Source organism: Siphateles boraxobius, unplaced genomic scaffold, assembly GCF_051911475.1.
Source record: "Siphateles boraxobius isolate OS27281-9 unplaced genomic scaffold, OSU_SipBor_1 66, whole genome shotgun sequence".
In the NCBI taxonomy this organism is placed as follows: domain Eukaryota; kingdom Metazoa; phylum Chordata; class Actinopteri; order Cypriniformes; family Leuciscidae; genus Siphateles; species Siphateles boraxobius.
In genome coordinates this window covers 11,458,711-11,481,829 of record NW_027509193.1, presented here as the reverse complement: position 1 = coordinate 11,481,829, position 23,119 = coordinate 11,458,711, and the positions used below count along the sequence as shown (strand labels likewise).

At 36.1% G+C, this 23,119-nt stretch overlaps 1 protein-coding gene across 2 annotated transcripts; it reads right to left on the bottom strand.

Moving 5' to 3' along the window:
- Positions 1-1,168: 1,168 nt before the first annotated feature.
- Positions 1,169-22,783, bottom strand: syngr1a (synaptogyrin 1a). 2 transcript variants are annotated; one of them, XM_077212232.1, is made up of 5 exons: positions 22,472-22,783; positions 8,337-8,574; positions 7,178-7,323; positions 3,702-3,894; positions 1,169-2,434 (listed from the first exon to the last, which is right to left on the bottom strand). In XM_077212232.1, the coding sequence occupies exons 1-4, from the start codon at positions 22,565-22,567 to the stop codon at positions 3,703-3,705; spliced, it is 672 nt and encodes a 223-aa protein (XP_077068347.1). In that variant the 5' UTR covers positions 22,568-22,783; the 3' UTR covers positions 1,169-2,434; position 3,702. The 2 variants fall into 2 exon arrangements, with proteins under 2 accessions (XP_077068347.1, XP_077068348.1); XM_077212233.1 differs by having other exon boundaries at positions 1,169-5,439; positions 22,472-22,778.
- Positions 22,784-23,119: the final 336 nt, after the last annotated feature.

Below are 23,119 nucleotides of genomic sequence, written 5' to 3'. Positions count from 1 at the left end.
CACACACACACACACACACACACACACACACACACACACACACACACACACACACACACACACACACACACACACACACACACACACACACACACACACACACAGTACAGTACTGGAACATGAATATGAAGACTTCAGAAATCCCCAGCAACTCACGTTTTCATGACACATATCTATCAATCTATCTCTAAATGTTGTAAAGTAATCAACGTCAAAGTACAATCAAATTTGTCTTATCTAATATTAAAATGTCCAGTTATTATCTGAACGGATTCTGTTGCGGATGCTCAGATGCTAGATCATGTTGTATCAGCATGACAGTTGTTCCCCCATGATCCTATTAACAGACATGGAAAGTCTCTCAATGGAAACTAAACAGTGTTCGGATCTGGAACCAGACAGGAGATTATAAACATGTTGCAGCAACTGTTCTTTACTGGTAATCTTCTTTTGCACACATAATCTCTTTCAAAAGACATTTTTTAAATATGAATTATCACAGAAAAAAGACTACTATGCTGCTATATTTATTTATTTCAGGAGATGAAACATAGCACATTTAACTGGAAGGTTTTGCAAAACTACCACTGGTTACAGATCAAGATTAAAAAATATTTAATTAACTTTTTTCCCCCAAACAACCCAAATATGGTTAATATGGAAAAGTGTGGTCATAGCATGTGTTCAGTGAGTGCAAGCGCTGTATTCACTCATCAGATGAATATAGTGCTCTGTGTATAGAGGATGGTACAGTTGTATTCTCATGTTACACACATTCTGTCCCCTGTCTGTCATTGACTGCTGTCTCAGTGACGCAGTGGGCGATTACAGGAACTGATCTCACTTTTGTGATGCCCCTCTCCTGCAATGTGGTCACTCAGCACATTATGGTACATGGAAATGTAATGGCAGTCATGAAGAGTTACACATGAGAACCAGGAAATGTGACATCAGACCAGGAATGAAGTTGCTACTGTTTATGATTTACACTCTAAATTTGTTTCCCGTCATGCATGTTCAGGCCTAAATATGAATAAATGTCATTGCATTACATTGCAATGATCAAAGTCAAATTTATTTTAAAGCACTACCCTTTTTAAGCATGATTTAAGTGTGTAGGGACACATGAAATACAAAATACAAAAGTATTCAAAAGAATTGGAAACTATTTCCATCAGTCAATTTATTTTATTGTCATCTATATCAAACATTTATGAGACAAGCAACATACAAGACAGGACAAAATACACTGAGCCATTTTAACCTGGTGATTCAGTTAATGGACAGTCACCACATCAAAAGAATTTACACTATTTTGTATCCCAGCTCCATAACTGCACATATACATTATATAATAACACATCTGATACATCACCTATATAACTGATTGTATTGTAGCGTTCCTTTTTAAGATTTTAAAATAAACAAGAAATCAAATAAAAAGTTTGCTGATTTAGAAAACAATTTCACTTAGAGAAAGGATAAATATTATTCTATGACAACTTTAAATGCGAAATACATACTATTATTATTTTTGATAAATATTTTAGTAATAAATGTATAAAGATATGTTTGTGTACTGGATTATATTACATCTTTGTCATTAAATAAAAATATGCTGGTTTTATATATTCAGGTACATAATTATGAACATCGTTTCAGAACTCAATTTAAAATAAGAAAATTATATATCTGTAATGCATGACCTGCTGCTCTAGTGCAAAAGTTATTACAGTAACTATGATCAAAAATAAAATATTAAATGATAGAAAAAGATGGCCAGATAACACTATGTTAAGGGTGCTACAAAGAAACTTGTTAGGATACATAATGATGAATACTATTTTCACAAGTGTCAGACCATTATAATGACATGAACATTTGCCCTAAAGATTGATACTAGTCTATTAATCTGTTCTTCCTATACTGTAGCTTCACTGTGAGGTATTGGCTGGATTTGAGTTGTTAGTCATTAGCACAAATTTTTCATGCTCAGGGGCTCTACGTCTTTTTGTTAACATTTTTGAGTGAAGCATACTTTAATTTCATTGCTTCTGAAGCTAAGCGCTAGTCTGGCCATTTTCCTTCTCAAAAATGTGTCTCAAAGTCTCATGAATTTTAGTGTTGCACCACATATGTTTACATTCGTGATTTAAAGACATCAATAACATCAAAAGTCATCATGTCTAGATCACTGTCATAAAAATGTAAACGTGCACCATGTTGACAATGACATGCACAGCGGCCCAAAACATATGTGGACTCTTAATCACACTTCTTTTTTTTTGTTGCATGAACTGACCCCACTGTGACTTGTAGTGGTATTTTCACCTCAAGTTTGCACGGGTATCCTAGCAAAGTAACCACAGGTGTTCATCAGATGTTCGGCGCATTTCAGCGGGCGAAATCCAGTCATTTCATTCGGAATTTGCATCTGAAATTTTGTGAGAGGGAGAAAGTTTTACACCTTAGATTTCGCATCAGATTTGAGGTTGGTCACGCTATTGTGCCTTGTTAGCTGAAAAGAAAGCTGCTTGTTTTGAAAGTGGCTCCTGTGTAAGGTGTGCTTCATACATCGCTACACTGTTGACAACATTATACTCACTGGACTTTTTTTTGCCCGCAAAATGTGACTGCACCTTACAGTAGCATATAGCCTATATTTAAAAATTCAATTAAAAAAACTTTGATTGAAAAGTGTGTTTGTGCAGTATTTCTTTAAAATATTTGACACTTGGTTTGGTATTTTGTGCAATGTGACAGCCATATATTTAAGTGTTGCTTAAGTGTCCAAACACTGTTTAGGGCCAATGTGCACATGGAAAGAAACAGACCTTAAATAATGTAATAAAGCCGCACAACTTTACAGTTCAGCAGCTCTCACAGAATTCACTTGCAATAGCCTCTTTTACTTTCACTCTCTGTATTACATCATGTACTATTCTGACATATAGTACTCCTCTTTCTCCTCTTTGTACGTTCTATGTGAACAATGCAGATAGTGATTTATTCCTAGACCTGATATTGTTAAAAAAAAAGATAATTTAAGACCACATTGACAAAATGGCAGCACAGAGCTATCAATGGAGAATGTGTTCTAGTGACAGGTTAAAGGTTAATGTAATGTTCTATTGTATCACCAACACTTTACCAACAAAAAGACACTGTGGTCTTTAGAAACATTTCGTTTGGTCAGATTTTGTCATATGTATGACCAAAACTAGTTAGCTTCTTTGCCTATTAGAGACAAACTTCTATCAGTTTAGTTTAGAGGAATTAAGTGTAATAAACCAAAGTAAAGGTCTGTATTCTATAATGGACACTTTGTAGAGTTTGCTCAGGAGGACACTGCTAACCAATCAATTTCCCCCAAACCCATAACCCCAAAGTCAAAATGTCCTGTAAAAAAACCCAAAAACATTTTGAGAGATCTTGTGCCACAGTCCCCAATCTGCAAAATATCATATTTTATAGACTAAACGAAACACTCATTCAGTGTTTGAAACGCCCCAAACCCACTATAAATTCCACAAGTGTTTATTATAGCAAACAAACCCCTGAATTCCTATCAGTCTGCTTTGGTCCCCATATTCTACCTCAAGTGCCCAAAGTTCATGTTTGTCCTTTTCGCCCTTTATTTTGTTTCCCTAACCCCATCAGCCTAGCTTGTTAAGGCTGTTGTGTACATCTTTATACTTGACCTTAGTAGTCTTGGTTCTGGTATCCACCAGAGCCGTCATAATTAGCCTCCATGTCGGGGGTGTATCCAGTGTACTCCGTGCCAGCAGTGGGCGCTCCTGCGGGATCCTGGCTGGGATCAGTGTAGTCCTGAGAGAAGAGAGAGGAGCTTGCGCCTAATTTGTATTTCTGGAAACCAAGGAAAGCTTGACCAGCCTTTAGGAAAATGAAGATGCCAGAAGGAGGTTTAGAGGGTGGGATCAGAGGGATTAGCAATGGAAATTACAGGATTAGGCAGATTTTTTTTTTTCAGTTGGATGGTGAATAGTCAATGAAAAGGCATCAGTTAAGGAAGCCATGTAAGGTTTAATTGGAAGGAGGGAATGAGAATGACAGTATGGGAAGGAGAGGGAGAGGGGGGAAAAGAGAAAGAAATGAAACATTAGTTTGATTAAGATACAAGCTTAAGATGGTTAGTCAGCTTTAATCTTAACAGAGTCAAGAATAAATTTAGGAAATGCTAACAGTGCTAAGAGTGGCTAACACATAGAAAACCAACATCCAAAACAAAATGTAGAACTTGAGTCAAACTTAATAGAGTTTAATCAAACAATATCTGTCAGTACATTATAAGATCTATCAGAAAGGATAAATATACATCATAGATAGCAATAACAGCACCTCAATTGTAAACAAAAATAAGATCATGAAATGCAATGGCAACAATAGAGGCAAATGAGAGGGAAATAGTGTATTTCAGACAATGTATCAGGATGGGATATCTTGTAGACAACCTTCCATAACGTTACAAAACCACAATTTAAAAAACAATCAAATAATAATTTTCTGGAGAAAACAGATTATCTGGCACATAAACTACCCTTCAAAAGTTTGTGGTTGGTAAAATTAATCATTGTTTTCGAAAGGAGTCTCTTATGCTACCAAGGCTGCAATTAAAATTCAAAAATATAGCAAAAAGAGTAATATTGTTTTAATAAAATAAATTAAAATAGAAAATTGCAATAATATTTCACAATATTACTCTTTTTGCTATATTTTTGAGTAAATAATGATCAATTCCTGTGATCTCATAGCTGAATTTTCAGCATCATTCTTCAGTGTCACATGATCCTTCAGAAATCATTCTAACATGATGACTTGATGCTCATGAAACATTTCTTATTATTATCAATGTTGAAAACAGTTGTGCTGCTTAACAGTTTTGTGGAAAACATGATACATTTTTATGTGATAAAAAGTATTTTTCTAAAATAAAAAAAAAATCAAATAAAAAAATCTCACTGACCCCAAACCTCTGAACGGAAGTGTACCTTTAACCCCAAGAGATAATCTGCATATAATAACAAAGTACCATTAGTATAATAAAATGAAGAAAAATTATGTCTTTCATAACTTCATAATTCCAGGCAGATATGTGTTGAAATGTTATTTGAAACTCTTCCCAGTTCATACAAGGTGGTTTAGGGCTTGATATGGCACTTGATGTGGCTCTTCACATGGCAAGCAAACAAACAAACAAACAAACAGATAACATTTAATATCTTCATTGGTATTCATTGGTGAGTGTAAGATTTGAAGGGTGCTTTTGTAGTTGATGTCTATGGTATAGTAAACAAGTGAGTATGTGTGTGGTAAATGTTAGACAAATGGAGGTGGCGTATGAGGGGTGAACAGTTTGTCGTATTCCTCTTCAAACGAGACTTTCTTTAAGCGCTCCAGGGCCAGCAGTGTAAGAACACCCTAGAGAAAAACAGATCGGCCAGAGCCAGCGATCAACAGAAAGTATGACTGGTAAAACATTTCAACAACACTGGGTTAATCTTATGGATGCAGCTGGGTGGTTTCTGTAAGAGAAGTGCTTTGAGAGATTAGAGGTTAGAAGGATATATGCAAACAGTGAGGCAAAGATTACTGGGGTAAATAATTCTCTGGAAAAGTACAGAAAGTAGATTAGAGAATGAAGCTGTGTTGATGTTCACAGGTCATTCATTGAGAAGAAAGACAGGCATGCAATCTAACAAATTTTCAGCTGAAAGAGAAAATATGCAGAAAAGCTTTGCTGAAAACATGAAAAGAACTTAAGACTGGATAACACAAATAAATAATTTTCAATGTAAACGTTGTCTCTGGATATTTAGATGGAAAGAGATTGCATTTTCAGTTGATGAGAATGTATTAGAAATATTTTACCTTCATTGGAAGTTAGTGTAATTACTTTAAAGCTACAAATGTAATTTTTTTCGCCGCTAGGGGTCGCTTACCTCTTACAATAACAAAGGCATAGGTTGATGACGCAGTGATAAGCGGAATTATGGAACTTGTCGTCATGCTGATGGATCTAATAATGTTTATGGATGAGTGAAAACATTGATGTTTTTTATCATGACTGTGGTATGAAGCAGGTCACGATTGCTAATGAGAGACAGATATCAGCGCCACACGCGAGTCCCACGGATATAAAGGAATAAGGACATTTCCTTCTACTGAACTACCCGCAAGTGCTGAATTAATACTCACACAGGTCAGTTTATTAGACGAATTAAACTTGTTCTACACTATCAAACTAAGCTGCATTTGAGTGTGTTGAAAGTTATAATGTTATTCTATGTGTTAGTTTGTCTATATGAGACTAGCAGTAAGCTAGATCAACATTAGAATAACATACTGATCATATTCTAACATTTCATCATGTTGAGCTATATAACATTGATTAGTTGTATGTACATTTGCTCACCTGTCTAATAAAGTACATGCAAGAGTGGCGTCTCTGTCAAGTCGAAGTTTGTCACAGCTCTCGGCATCTCGAAAACGCCACGCTGATATTGATCCTCGTTTTATTTCTCCTTTTGCCCCAAAGTATGCTTGCCATGGTCCATAATGTTTGAACGAAACAACAACAGTGTGAGTGTACCGCTAGACGTAACGCAGTTGTCCACATCTGTCGCCATGGTCACTATGGCAGTACAAGCAGAACCAGGGATACAAGGATATTACAGGCGACAAGTGAACAGGGACGAGCCATTATTTAAAATGGGAATTTCTCTTAAATTAAAAATCTTTGGGAACTTTTAGGATATTGTATGTACACAACTGCAGGAAATATATCACACTGTGCAAGTGATTTTTGGATATTTTATTACAAAAATCTTACATATTGTAGCTTTAAAACAAATATAAATAAAATATGTTTTAAATATCTAATATAATATATTAAATGTATAAAATTAACATTTTGGTCAAGTGAGTCATGAATGTTTTTAGTTTTGGTGTGTCAGTGTTTATATTGTAAATGATAAAAAAACTAAAAAACTAAAATGATAAAAAAATGATTTTCAGTGATTAAAATAAAGTTTTAAATAAATAATTTTATTTATTTAAACTATTAGATTAAATGGAATTTTTAGATGAAAAAACTCAAATTAAAAAACTTACTGAAAGAAATGACCGAAACTAAAATTGAAATATTCTCAGTACAGACCCATGTAAATATGGAGAAGAAGGCGAAGGTGATGGCTGCTCTGGCTGCGTCTCCGCCCTCTTTGAGGGGGTTGTCGTCTGGCTTAGCCACCTGCCACTGATTGGCCAGGAAACAGAATCCCACAAACCACACGAAAGACCAGAAGGCTGAGAGAAAAAAGGGAAAAAGGTTCAGAATTTCAGATCAATAAACAGCAATACATGCCTTTGATAAAAAAAAAAAACACAAATAAAACCCCCCACAAATAAATATAAAATGATCTACAAACTAACCTAAAACAGATTGATAGAATATAGTATTCAATATATACAGAAGGTCTGATAAAAACATTCAATTTTTATTTACAGGTATAGATGGCGCCATTGCACCACAAATCCAGCATAGCACTGCAGTAAATCTAGAAGCAGTTACATTTTACCAACAGAGGGCAGTGTCTTAAAGTAATGCTGCGGTACAGGAAGTTCGGATCACTGCTGCATCCGAAAGCTAGAGGTAGAAGGCAACAAGATACCTTCATCTGATTGATTTTTGAAGGCAGCATAGATGTATCCTTCGCTGCCTATGATATCCCACAATCCTGTGCATTTGATTCTGTGACAGTTGAGCTAAAAAATAAAGATGGCATCTGAAAGTTGCGGTTAGTTTGTGTGTATATGTACGTTTTTGAATAAAATTCCACATTTGATGTAATTTCTAGTGTGAAATTACTATTGTAGTAATTAAATTTGCTTTGTTATCACCAATGCTCTCACTACTTTGTTGTAGATCCTTAAACCACTATGCTGCATAATAAGTCTGTCCTATATCAGTTTTGTGAGAGACCTTTGTGCGCAAACACTGCCGGCTAAATCATTGCTGACCAGGCAGCAACGCAACAAGTCAGCTTCCTAAGCTTTAGGGATGCAGCCCTAGACTCTAAGTGTGCTTTTGAGCCAAGAAGACCTTAGAAACAAATGTATAAAGGAAACATTATTAAAACCTTCTTAGAGCCACATAAAATAATTTATAAGTGTTCAAAATAATAAAATATAATGTGTGGTTAGTAAAAAAAAAGAAAAAGAAAAGTCAGGCAGATTCAGCAGGAGCCTTGCAGTAAATGCATCTTATTAGTGATATAAAATATTGATATGCAATACTTCCATTCATATCAGCAGTTTACCTGAAACTCCAATATCAGCTAACACAGCCTTCTTGCGGTCTTTGACGCTGCTTATCTGAGGAAAGTAGATGTCCAGTGCCATAAATGCAGCACAGCAGAGGAAGGCCAGGGATCCCATTCCAACGGCATAGTTACAGGCGTTCTGGTTGCGGTTAAAGATGCAAAATTCCTCGACCTCTTCTGGACGGTTTGTATAGCCCTCGTTAGCAATGCATCCAAAGATCACGATGGAAAAGATCTGAGGTGGAGAATTAAAAGAAGGAGACCATGAAGGGAAAATGTGGAAAGAAAATATGAGAATTTGGACTTCACACTTTCATTTTTAATCCTGGGTTATTTTGCTGCATATTCACATTGTTCATACAGCCAACAGTATCCCTCGTACACAATGCCAAGTTTAAAGTGTAAGCAAGATTAGTACACAGGCTAGAGAAGATGTGAAATGCAATGTACCAGTTTAATACAAGAAGCGATTTTGAAGAGGAACAAATTACTGGATTTGTAAATGTTTGCCAGTTTAATTTTACTTTTGTTAGTAAAGTCAGCATGAAACAGAAATTTGTTTCAGAAAAAGAAACTTCCCTATTGTGATGTATATGCTTCTTGAACGGGTAAAAATGTAGAGTGAGACTTGATCAGGAACTGATTGGATTGTTGGATGGTTCTGGCTTGCTATTGCTGTGATGCCATGTGAGTGACAGGTTGTCCCGCCCTCATGCCAGTAAACACGTCATCAGGGAAAAGATGTCGCTGCACCATGAAGGGGAAGTTATTTTGATTAAAGAATATGAAGGCACATGAATTTTAAATCAATAACGATGTGCATGGATCAGTCATTTATAATAAATACTGCAATATTCCATTAAAAATAAGAATTGTCAATTTTGCCCAAGGCACTTAGAAGAAAGTAAACTAGATACCCACAAACAGAACTTTATAATTTGCTTGGTTTTCGGAGTTATGTTGATATGCTAAAATAGTCAGTGATTTAATAATTATAATAAAAAAACTTTATATATTATTATTTTATTTATAGTGCTGATTTCAGCTTTTCTAGTATACAAACAAAGGAAATTAAACTGTTTCTCGCAGCCAACCACAACTTCTGGCTGAAAACATTGTGTGCAGATGCCATCTATCACCACAAACATCCCTGATTGATTCATGTGTACATCTGCTTTTAATCTGACTTTGTTGCTTTCTACTGGGTTTGTTTTCTACAGGGAAGCTAGGGTATATTTGTCACTTCCATGATAACAAGTGCCTATTTAGGTGATGGCGCAGTGGATAAGACACATGCCTTTGGTGTGAGAGACCCGGGTTCGAATCCACTGTGAGACATCAATGTGTCCCTGAGCAAGACACTTAACCCCTAATTGCTCCAGAGGTGTGCGACCTCTGAAATATAGCAATTGTAAGTCGCTTTGGATAAAAGCGTCAGCTAAATGAATAAATGTAAGAGGATGAAGGCAAGTTTTGACAAAGGCTAAGGTTTTAACAGCTGGCCTGTGCATCTGTACTATATGTCTGAATGTGTGAGAGTGCGAGAGAGGTCCTTCATTACTCCACTCATGCAATTAAGTTGAAATGCTCTTGGCTGCCAACAAACTCTCCCATAGTTGTTCCCTAATTGTCAGCTACAAGCCCATGATTTAACCCCAAGAATCAGCTTTATCATTAAACTAATGTTAAGGGGTATGACAACATTAAATCAAATAAACCCTGAATCTCCTAAGATAACGATTCAATGGCTCATTCAAACCTTAATCTTGATCAAGCACATATAATCAAGAATATTAAAACATTTATCAGCATGAGCTAGTGAGCGAGTAGTAAACAAAGAGCAAGATGAATCGCACTTTGGCAATTGTGTTTTTCATGTGCGCTGAGGAAGCGAAAGAGGAGAATATGGACGTCGTCATGGCTAGGGAAAAGAGGCCAACATGGTATACCAATTTTGCAAATAGAACTTGAGGTAAGTCGTTTTAAGTTTTAGCACAATGTTGTGTTGATCAATTTGCATTTCACTACTTTGCAGCATGTCATATGAATATAATTTCATGGGTTTTATTTTTTTTCAAACGCCAAAAGATCGCGTAGCTCACGTTTACAAGACAGCGTCATTATAGTAGCCTATTGGCTACTGTTTTACATAACGGATATGCTAATTCAATTCAATGTTTGTGTGGTAGGTAATAGCCATATATCGTCAATATTATAATATCAAGCTACCATAGATTAATCAGCAAATTTGAAAAATCGATTTGCATTATAGCCTGAGGCAAGACACTTTCACCAGAAAAATAAATAAACAAACATGCCTATCATGGAGATAAATGGAGGACCAGATAGATTCCGTAACATGGCCAGGCAGACAACAAATTAGAAAAAATAGAGATAGTATGCAAGCAATATATTTAGAAGTCCAACAGCATGAGGGCCAGGTCAGCATCGGTCGGGCACCCCTCCTCCTCCTTTAGCTCACGTCAGCGCGCGAACGCTGCACCAATATTGATCCTCGTCCGGCTTTTTATTTTGTCACTCTCCCTTTTTCCTCTTTCTAGTCTCCTTCAACAAAACCTTTGCCTTCTTCGTTTTTGTTGCTGCTTCGGCCATGACAACAACATACAGACGGCAAACAAACGCTAGTTGGGCTCTCACGTCAGAATATGAGGAAGTCGGGGGTGGTGGGGGAAGTGAGGTATGCTGTAAAGCAGTCGAATTTTGTAGTTCTTTTTGTGCTCGGGTTACTACCCGAACCCCGAAGTTACATAGTGCCAGTAAAAGCGATACAGATACTGTCAGGCTATGGCAGACGTGTCATTCAACCTATTGTAAGTCGATGTGCCATCTCAAGGATCTTGGAAATATATTATGAAGGTTGAAAAACGACAGAAAGTGTTGCTATAAGATGTAAGGAAAGGGTCAACAGTCTAATTACAAATGTAGTTACATAAATTAATTACAGCTGTAATTACATGCAGGTATTTTCAAAATATAAGTACAATGTAAAAACATGTATGTACACAATAAGTCAATTGTATCAAATTATTAATTTCAAATGTTACTACATAGTACTTAAGGCCACTTAATATAAAGTGGGACCGTGTAAAAATATAAATTTTGCCAAACGATAGCAGAGGCGCTTTAACAACCCGGTGAATACTGGAATTAGCATTAAAGTGCCCGTATAGTTTTTCGAATATTCCCTTTCATGCAGTGTGTAATACAGCTATTTGTGAATGTAAACGTTCTGTAAAGTTGTAAAGCCGAAACTGCACGATAAATAGTTATTGTCTCCCAAAAGAAAGAATCAACTCTAAACCGCCTATACGAGTCATTTGTATTTTAAATCCTACTGCGTGAGGGTTCTACGTCACTAGAAAATACATTCGCATAATGCCCGCCTATGTTGTACGTTGTCCAGCCCTCAAATCTCTCAAAACGTGGGATTCGCAAAACGCTTGCTCTTGAAAGATGGGTCAGTACCCAGTTTATTTGGACCAGCTTTCTCCTCAAAATTACAACCTGTAAGTATGAATAATTATAGATGCATATATTTTCTACCGGGTGTTCAAAATGTGTAGTTTTGTGTTTATATTGTTTACGTTTTCGGCTTACCGGCTAACTCGCGTTATTACTGTCTTACTGAAATACTTCTATTAAGCAACTGTGGGCCACTATTACCTAAACTGTGTCTAATGCAGATTGTCTGTCGTTCATACTACTTTGAGTAAAGATAAAGATTGGAGCTAGAGTTGGTTTAAAATGTGTATGTTACATCCGTCATCCACTTTAGTGCTGGGTGAACATATGCATCGTTATTGATACAGTTACCGCATGTGCACCACAATAAATGATAAATATACAGATCGGTTTGTTGGTGGACATACACTTGTTAATGCTTATGGTGAGGAATTACAGTTGCAACATCTCATAATCTACCTCAAACTAAGTAGCATATCACTGAGAAATGTCCAATGACTGGTCAAGTCGTACTTGCGATGGAGGTTCGGGTTGAATAACTAGTTCTTCCAATGTTTTATCATCTGACTCACGTCCGGATTGATATGGTAAAATCAACGTCAACATTAATGTCTTGTGTACAATCACTGAGCTTTCGGAAGCCTCCGGACAGACCTTAAGTTCAGTTATGGTAATAGCGTTTAGCTTCTGAAACACGCTGTACGCGGTAGACCAACCACAACAGACTGAGCCATCTGGCCAATCAGAGCAGAGCAGAGCAGGCTCGGGGGAAAGAAGGAATTTAGAGAGACTGATTCATCCGTCGAGTCGTTTGAGAATCGTTGAAAAATGTGGTGATGTGCAATGTATATTATGAGAAAATGAAACTTTTGATGCATGTAAACATGTTGTAGGAGACCTCCAAAGCAAACTTAGGAGCCTTTAAAATTTCGGGAAGTCAGTTGCTAGTTCCAGCTTCTTGATGACATTACGCACATCGTTAAAGACGGCAAGCGATGATTGGTCGGGAAGCAACGTGTAGTCTGACGTTACTTATGCACGACACAGCAAGAATTTAGAAGTCGAAATCGCATAATCTGACACAGTGACTATTGTAACAGACAAAAATATTGTGTAGTCTGTACCTGGCATAACAGTCTTGCATCGCATTTTAGAAAGTGAGCATCTTTAGAACATATAGAAAACATTTCTGAAGTTGTGAAAGTAGGTTTGCAGTCTGTATTGACTGTGATGCAATAAAAATACGATGTGTCCCAAAATGAATGCCAAGACACGTCTATCGAGTTGTCGAAATGGAACGAATGGAAAAAAGATACACTCGATGTAGTCTGATTGAGGGTAATTCCAGCGTTATGGATGTGACATTTGAACTCATAATGACAGGTGAAATGTCTCAGAAAAAAAAAACTTCTTACAATATTTAAATTGGAAATGCATATTCTCAGAGCACCCAATCTGGGGAATTGATAGGCAAAATATGTTTTTCTAAAATATATTTAAGCACCCCCAAAAAAGGAAAATATGCATGCGTTATGGATGTGACGGGAAATGACAGAGTTTTTGGTATACTGTTCGATTTCCTTTGGTCTGTGAACTTTTAAATTCAATGTATAAATATTGCTATCCACATGATGAAGGGGTCTTAGCTGAAGATAAAAATATCAATGTTTAAAATATATATATTGTTATGAAGTGTATTATGAGGAAAAACCAACGTTATGGACGTGACAAAAACCCTGTTATGGATGTGACGCGTCTGAAATACATAGAATCTGTTTGATCAAACAGATGTATATGTATGTATGTGTGAATATGTATGTGTGTACACACACAAACACACATACATCACACACACACGCACACGCACACACACACACGCACACACACACACACACATATAGCCTGCTATAAAGTAGGTTGTTATATTGTCATGGTATCTTATCTGAGGTGATGACTCTGAGGTGACAAGGCTATTTGATATGACATTAATATAATTAGATTTTTATTCAATTTATTTTCCCTGATTGTGTGCGTTTTTTAGTATCATCTTACCATTTTATCCATCTGTCGTTGTGGTAGGTGTTTAGATTTAAGATAACGCTATCTTCGAGCTGTCAAAACCTGAGCTTGAATGACAGGAAGCGCGAGCGAATTAGAGGGCGCCTGTTTCGCGCCTAAACCAATCAGGTTCCTCGCGCAATTGTAGGACGCCTCTCGACTAGGACGTGAATAGGCTAATATAAACACATATACGGAACATAAAGCAGAGACTATTACGGAAGACAGTCAAAATTAAAATACATTAACAATTAATGTTTGTCATATAGGAGTTCAAATCACAGGTTTCCTCCACAGTCAGGTGAACAGATGGACATTATTGTCCGTAGATGTGAGTCACTAGCAATCATGTAACGCCTACGTTTTTTGTGTCTAAATGATCGCACGGTTTTCGGCCAGTTTATGGATTTTAATGCACAGTCGCGAGTCAAAATCATCACATTTTATTTCGTATAAATATGATTTGACAAAAGAATTGACACGCAATATTATTAGCCTATTATTATTTTGTCAGCGTGATCGTACCGAGCCTCTAAAGGGACGTGGTGGTGGAAAAAGCACATACAGATTACACAATCAGAGAGTTGCCCATTTCTTTTCGTTTTGATCTTTGCAATCTTTCTATAGATAGGCTATATTTCTGAGAGGCATAGCCTACGTTGAGTTTCTGTTATGAGACGCGCACAAGTTTATATATAAAATCATTTCTGTCTTGAAACAGATCACAATAGTCATATGCATGATTTAATATGAAGCGTCTGTAACGGTCACGTCCGTAACGCATTATTATGGTTGTTCAGAGCAAAGTAGTGAGATGAAATGTCTATCCTAATAAACATAAACATAATTTAGCTTTGTAAATAAAGTTTCAAGTTATTTGCATTTATAACTGTCATATTAAATAAACTAAACCTTTAAAACGTTATGGACGTGACAGTGCACTGAAGCGTCAAGACCTCTTTATTATAGCCCTCATAAATTCAACAGGCAGTGCTGTTATGGCCAAATTAGTATATGTATTTCTCAGGCATGCCTCCATCTTTCTGCAAAATGCTTACTGTTAAAATAAAGTTTAAAAAGGGGGGTCTTTGATACCTTTTTTTGAAAGCATGAAATATGGCTGGTTGAAAATGTAATTTGTTGCTCACCTCATATCTGGTGGATAAACAAGGCAATTTTCTTAAAATTTTTGTTAAAGCACATTAATACAGTATATTACAGACCTAAATGGACAACTTAAAAAGGGGTTTGTTCTTTTGGTTAAAACTTTATTTTTTCATGGTAAAGATGACCTTTGCATGGAATTGCCCTTGAGTCCTTACAATCACAACATGGATGTGATTGTAAGGTTAGCTGCAGTATTGTCACGGTTATATATGCGCCACAAGATAACATGACTAAGCAGTATCACTGCTGACTGATTGTACATATGACAACATGTTGTTGTTCTTGTAGACAGGATTTTTTTAATAATACATTTCTCTCTCTGAGTCTGTGAAATTAAGGAGCTACTGGCCAAGTATTTTGAATGCTTTTAATTAGCTGTCTGGATCACAAGGCTCCATTGCGAATGAGTGAATGAAAGCAAGCATTGTAACAGGCAGCACACGGGATCCTGATCTTGTGATCATTAGGAGCAGAGCTTTACATGCTCTCTTTTTCAACCTGACTCGAATGTTTAAGGCACATGTGTGAATGCGAAACAAGCCATTTGAATGTTTAAACGTTTTAAACTGATCATTTGTAAACTTATTACTTGTTTAAAAATTTTTGTTTCTTGTCTTAGTTGTCTTTTTGTTTATATTGTGACAATGAGGTTGTCTAGTCTCTTTAAATAAAAGTCCAAATTCTATACAAATTATTTTCCCAAGCTTGCATATTGATAAGCATTAAGCATTTTACAATACATTTAACTTATATTCTGTTTTTGTTTTGAATCATATCATACTGTACAGTATTGTTATTTACCATTTAAAGCAGTAATGCCTCAATTTCCTACAGTGGATTAATAAAGTGCTACCCAGTAAATATTATATACATGTCACATTTTGTAGAGTTTAGCACCTCCCACAAGTTTAGTGTGTTGTATTTTATTGGTTTTCATTGGTCCTCAATGTAATTTATGGTTCTTCAATCATCCAGACATATCAGCTGGGGCTGGTTTGTGCTTGCACCATTTTAGAGTCAGCAACCATGGCTCATCCACCAATAAATCAATCAACACTTTAAGAGGAGAAATACAGTCAAATAGAGCGGTCTAGTTTTTCATTAGGGCTCTTTATACAAAGCACAGTGATGTTCCTGTAGCCAGTTGTGTAATGTTAGATAGTGGCCAAGACAATGACAGGTTATAGGAAACCTACAATAAAGTAAAACTAATCTACAGCTCATCAGCGATGCTCTAACATCAACTAAAACCAACTAGGAAAAATTACAATTCTGTAATGAACACATTTTTTTTAATGAATCATTTGACCCAGTTCAGAATGAATCATTGAATTCAGACTAATCCAATTCTGAGTCAGTGAATATAGACTTACATTTTTGTATTTTTATTAAACAAAGCTTCAGATTACCTTAGCAAACTTGCAAAAGTCATATAGACCACTTTTATGATGGTTTTATAGTGCATTTGCATTCATTTTGAAGCTTGCTTCCATTTATTGTAATTAATTGCATGAAAAAGAGAAACCATTTTATGTCTTTGATGGTTTGGATGGTGTGAGGATGTCTTCTTGACCACTGAAAAGATATAATTTTCTCTCTTATCCTCAGTCTGTTACATGCCTGCCGAGCTTTGCCTATCACTCTCCCCTCCCCCTCCAATCCCTCGCTTTTAATCTCCCTGACCTTGTGTTCACTATGCGGGGAAAGAGAGATCACGAGAGAGAGAGAGACTGAGTCATAAGACTACAGATGAAGACCACCTATACATCTATAGCGCTTCCCCACACAATCAACCTGACCATCGCTTCACAGCATTCAGAAATCATGTGTCCATGCTGCAACACTGACCCATGAAACAAGATTATATTTATAAACATCAGTCATACGTACAGTAGAGCAATAGGTCTGCTGTGCTATAAACAGGAAAATTAAATCATACAGCATTGGTAAAATGGTACATTTGCAAAATAGCTTACTTCATGTTAAATATATTGTAATAGTGCTTCTGATAAAAACTACAATAGCAAACATGCTGATGAATATTCGTATATATTATATCAACTTTGATCAGGCGCCGTTGTGGTTGGGGGGTTGTAAGTAGGTCCTAATCTTCCCCCCTGTTACGGCGCCCCTGAATCTGACATACATTCTTAAAGGGGTCATATGATGGTTATAAAAAGAACATTATTTTGTGTATTTGGTTTAATGGAATGTGTTTACACGGTTTTAGGTTAAAAAGTCATTATTTTACACATACTGTACATTATTGTTGCTCCTCTATGCCCCGCCATTCTGAAATGCAAGGATTTTTACAAAGCCCATTGTATACTGCTCCATCGTATAGCGCTACTCTATACTGCTCAAAACTCGTGTTTGAATAGTCAATAGCAAATTCTTAAAATATGAAAACATACTTACAGTCTGTGTCTGTGAGTTAGAAGCGCCAGAATGTACTTGCAAAGATGGAATTGCCCCATTTTTTTGAATCACAGCCGGCCTTGTACTCTCGCAGGTTCTGTGTGCAATTGCATATTACGTGACGTCACGAACGCGCATCACAGAACAGAGTAAGGCGAGCATTTGTGCTTATAAAACTTAAACTTTTTTTATTTATTTTTGAAATGACCAATCGTTTCACTAGATAAGAGCCTTATGTATCGTCTGGTATCGTTTAAAGCCCTTTGAAGCTGCACTGAAACTGTCATTTGGACCTTGAACCGTTTGGTTCCCATTGAAGTCCATTATATGGAGAAAAATCCTAGAATGTTTTCATCAAAAACCTTAATTTCTTTTTGACTGAAGAAAGAAAGACATGGACATCTTGGATGACATGGGGGTGAGTAAATTATCAGCAAAAGTTTTTTTTTTTTTAAAGTGAACTAATCCTTTAAGCACTGTTTTCTAACTGTGTCCTCTTTGGAAGGCCAAACAAAGTAGTTTGGCTTTCGCAAGGAAAAACACAGTGTCTCCACGACATGGCGGCGCCGGCAGCAACAATAACACAGCGAGAATAAAAGTTACGCCTTCTTTCTTTGCGTATACATTTGGGCGGTGTCCTGAAACTCTGACCCCACACACTGATGTAGAGATGTGGGAGCATGTTTGAACGAAGCGTTTTAGAAAGGCATTGAGCCTTAACTTTTATAAAGAATATCTCTTTAGGTTTGACTCTTTGAGGTTTGTGACTCTGCAGATCTTATACATGCACAAACAGCTACATAAAATACTAAAGAAAAAGGAGAACAAGAAATCACATCATATGACCCCTTTAAATCAGTTCAAACTTAAAACTGTCCATTTAATTGAACTGATTCAAGAGTCAATGATATGTTTGCATCATCACTCTAGTCTAAACCTTCACTTTAGTCCATGTGGCAGTAAATGCCATCAGTCAAATTCAACTTTACTTTCTTTGAGTTTTTTTTTCTTTTTAAAAAGAATCACACCATTGCATACAAAAGGCTTATTATCACAGAATGAAGCAGAAAATAATAATAATATTATTATTATTATATTATTTTATAGTATTCTATACAGTGATAAAGGCCATGTCGATTGGCATTGAATTATAAATATACATAATCCTTATGAAAATACCCAAGATGGCTTGAAAAACACAGGTAAACTATGGATGTCTTTGTCCATATTAGGGTTTTCCTGGAATGTCATAGGGTTTATTACTCTTATGAATCTCACTGTTGGACTTTCTGCGCGAGGGCGTATGAATGAATCATACATTACACGTGAGAGTTTAGTGCTCCATAATGCTCACATCACCCTATTTCGGGTAAAAATAGAAGAAAAAAATACGGCTCTCTAAAGACATTTGAAGTAAACATACAATAATTTTTATGTTTTTATCTGAATGGGCACACTTTTGGACTAAAAGCCCAGAGGGATGTAAATATAATAAAACACAGAAAGGCATCAGCAGTTTACATGTAACATTTTCCGTTTCAGGACTACCAAAATAAAAGCAACAATCTGTACAGTGGCCAAATCTGAAATTTTCCACAATCATGACAGAAAATTAAAACTCTGCATTAAATTAAATTAAGCAGAAAGACAGCGCAATCCTCCTAATATGCCGTCTAAACAAGATAGTTACCTAGAATTCGACACTGAGTGACGTTTATATTGCGACACCCTAATTAACACAACAACGATATTTCATTTTTTAAATATCATGATTATTGTCAATACCAGTATATCGTAACACTCCTACTGTATATCCAGTATTTCTATGTATTTTTAATATTATATTGGTGCATGTAAATTCAAATTATTATTTTTTTCTTGTTAATTTTTCTCTTTTTTATTCATTAAACACATTGAATCTACTTAGCTTTTTTGTTTTAAATACTGACTTGAATCCAGGATAAGAGTGCAAGATGGTATAAATGTGGATTAGATATGAGATAATGCATGAGTTAATAGTGATCCATTGCCAGAATATCACAACAACCAGACAAGAAAAAATCCTGCCAGGAAATAAATGAATCACAAACTATGATAATAATGTTAGAGAGATAAAGAGGCTCTGTAAACTATATTTTCACCCTTGACGTAGTAACTGTGCAGGAAAAAGGTGGACATATGGAGAGAAATGGAGAGTGTGTCACCCTGCAGCAGTATTCAACTGTGCCATTAGTCCCATAACAGACAACAGTAAAATGACTGCTATATTTAAAGCATCACATGCGCACTGTAAAGGACTGGGCAGGCAGGAAGGGTTCTGATTATAATATATATCCTTAAAAAAAAAGAAGAACAATTGCAACAGACGAGCTGGAAAATTATGTGGTAATTCTGTTTCACAGAAACAGACATGCTGGTTGAATACAGTGTGGCAGCTTGGGAAAATAAATGAATGAACTACTGCTTATTCTTGCCAAGATGCTTTTCATCACCCATGTTTTCAAACTCTTTCTGTGAAATATTTGTCAGTGGAGTTTCCTGTGTGAAAGAGACTGCTCACATCAGTCAAAGATACAAAAGATCATCGATTTTAAAGCGAGACTCTGTTTACAAACAAGCAATGAGGAAAGACTCCAAGCCTATCCATCATCATATTTTCTACCAGATCTGAATCATGACTACAGCATGCTAATGTTACCGTTTACAGAAGGAAAGAGACAATGTTATCAGACATAGGATAAATGAAAGGTTTCAAATAAATATTCTAGGGGCAATCCCATTAATGCCTTTACTGTTCATCTATTTTCATTTTCCTCATAGTGAGCCTGTTAGTATCCAGCCTGAGGTCTCTGATTGTTGTCATGCCAACGCAGCAGCATTCACTCAGCCAATGAGAGTATGAATCAGACGAATACACCTCCAATCCATCCTGAAGATTTCATACAGCACTGCACACACACACATCCACGCCACTTAAAGGTGAAGGGTGTCATTTCTGTGTGTATACATGTATGCAGGTTGCCCGAACAGCCTCTCTATCCTCAATTGGTTGGAAAAACAGGAAATTCCACCTCCAACACATAGTACTGGTACTGGAGTATCTCGGGATACTCAAACAAACAGAGGAACAATAACTGAAGCAACTTAAGTATTTCAGCTGACCTAAGAACATTCAGGATACATAAAAAGCTCCAAAATAGTCATACTGACAAAATATATTGCACATATATATCCAATACAGCCAAAACCTAACCACCATTTTTGATCAATACATTTCCATGAATTTTCTAGACATTCATGATTGCTGCAAAAGCATTTAAATATTTAAATTATTTTTTTTAGAGAACGTGTTTTAAGGAACACCTAAAGGCACATGGTGATTAAAATAAAATAAAAAAATGAGAAAGCGAGAACAATTATTTGTCAATGCTTTTGCCTTCCCTCATAAAATGTTTTGCGTTCCCCCGAGAAAATTTGTTCGCTCGCAAAACTTTTGTGTTCTTTGAGAGCGAACAAATTTTCTTTTTTGAAAAGAAAACGAACGCAGTTTCTCGGGGGGAATGCAAAAAATTTTGCTAGGTCAGGCAAGATCATTGACAAAAAAATTTCCTCCCATCTCATATTTTTTTCCTTCACCATGTCCATTTAGGGGCTCCGTATTATTTATGTGTTTTTATAATTACCTAAAAATAAAAACTATTTTCGTTAATTGCAATAAAAGTGAAATATATATTTTTTAAATATTAGATTAAAAAAAACTTAAAAGACACTTAAAATGAAAAAAGTTGCCTTGGCAATGAACTGAAATACAAGTTAGAATTATTAATAAGTTGAGTACCTAAAATAATTAAAACTGAAATAAAACAATTAATTAAAGCTAAATAGAAATATTTTTTTAAATAACAAAAAAATAAATAAATACAAAAGCACATAACAAAACCACTAAAACTAAAACAAAAAATAAAATCAAAGTAAAAATATGAATACACTACACATAACACTAATGCTAAAATATTAAAAATAAAATAAATAACAATAATTTATATGTCGATTCATATAATTATTCTCATTTGCATTTTTAAAAAATGGCCTAAGATTTGAATTTGGCTCATTGGAGCTTCACGTTGAATATAACCAGGGAATTGTTTTATAGATGTTCCCATTGAAAATATATATATATTTTTTTTTTATAAATGAGCAATGAATGAATCAGTGGTCATTCATATTACAAACCCCTAAAAAAGGCAAATGTATCGATTCTCAATGGTAAATCATTTCTATTCTTGAATGATACCACCTATTGGATAGTTGTGGCTTAATAATCACCACTTCAGACACCTGGCCACCCCTCCCCCAAATCAGTCACCCACTTATAATCTCCCACCACCCCCTCACCATGTGTCTCTCTATCCACAAAACGTAATATCAGCAAACAGTGCACTCATGCTCATTCATGCAAGAGTCACAGCTTTAAACAAATAAGGAGCCACTTGATTGAGTTGAAATATGATTAAGGAAATAAATGATCAAATAAGCAGTGTTAAAATCGTTCAGTTAGTAAACAGGCAGTCAGAAATCTCTCTTGCAAAGGTAAGAAGCAAACGTTGTCAGGTAACGTTAACGTTAGAGTAATCCACTTTTCCTTTATGAATACTGAGCTTCTTGAGTCATGATCAAACACTCTTTTTTACAAATAAATTCATGAAATTGAGCTACAGAACAAGTATTATAATTATTTATGTACAATATGATCCGGTCCATTAGTTATACAGTTTTGCCCTAAACAGTCGGTCGTTTTCAGCAATATTTGTATATAGGCCTACTGAATTTCACGAATTACCAATCAGAATCACCTATTCCAGAGAGCTGTGTAATTAAAAAAAAAAATCTGAAAAAAAATTAATTGAAGAAATAATTTGCGAGTAAAGCATTACAAGCCGTTAACGCGTCATCACATTACACTCGGGTTCGCGCTTAAATTAAACAATTAGTAGAATCACTCTCACCCATGACACTATTCGAAGAATTGTCTGCGGCTGCTGAAAGAACGTAATTGGATCGAAGGTGCCGCCAGCCTTGCCAGCCCCGTATGCCTGCTCCATCCTCAGAGGTTCGTGATTTCTCCGTGTCGGAAGTTTTTGTTATAGAGAGATAATTGACCTCGATTTCGAATCAATTTAACCTCGCGCTACACCTTGACACTTCGTGCTTCTTCCTCGTCTGTCGTGCGGTCTCGATCTCGGCTGCCCGTTCGTGGAGGGTTTCTTGTAAAACGATGTCTCTTCCACTCCGTACCGCTCTCATTTCAAGGGTGGAGAGAGGAGACTGAGTAAACACGCATCCGGGGGAACGCGAGAGCGCGCATTATGCTGTCAAGCTTGATCGAGGATACTTAGGCGCGCCGCCGACCTCGTGCCCACCACCACACGCGTAGTAGGTTACTGTTTATGTGACAGAAATAATCAAGCAAATTTGAATCACGCGTAGAGTAGTTTAAAAAACGTAAAATGTGTAAATAGCAATATTACCAAAAATGAGAGAACCGATAGATGACCATTATGCAGAACTTTATAATTACAAATCCTTGTAACATTGTGCCACCTAGTGACTACCCACACCCAGAGGACAAATGCTTAGTCATATGTAGACACAAT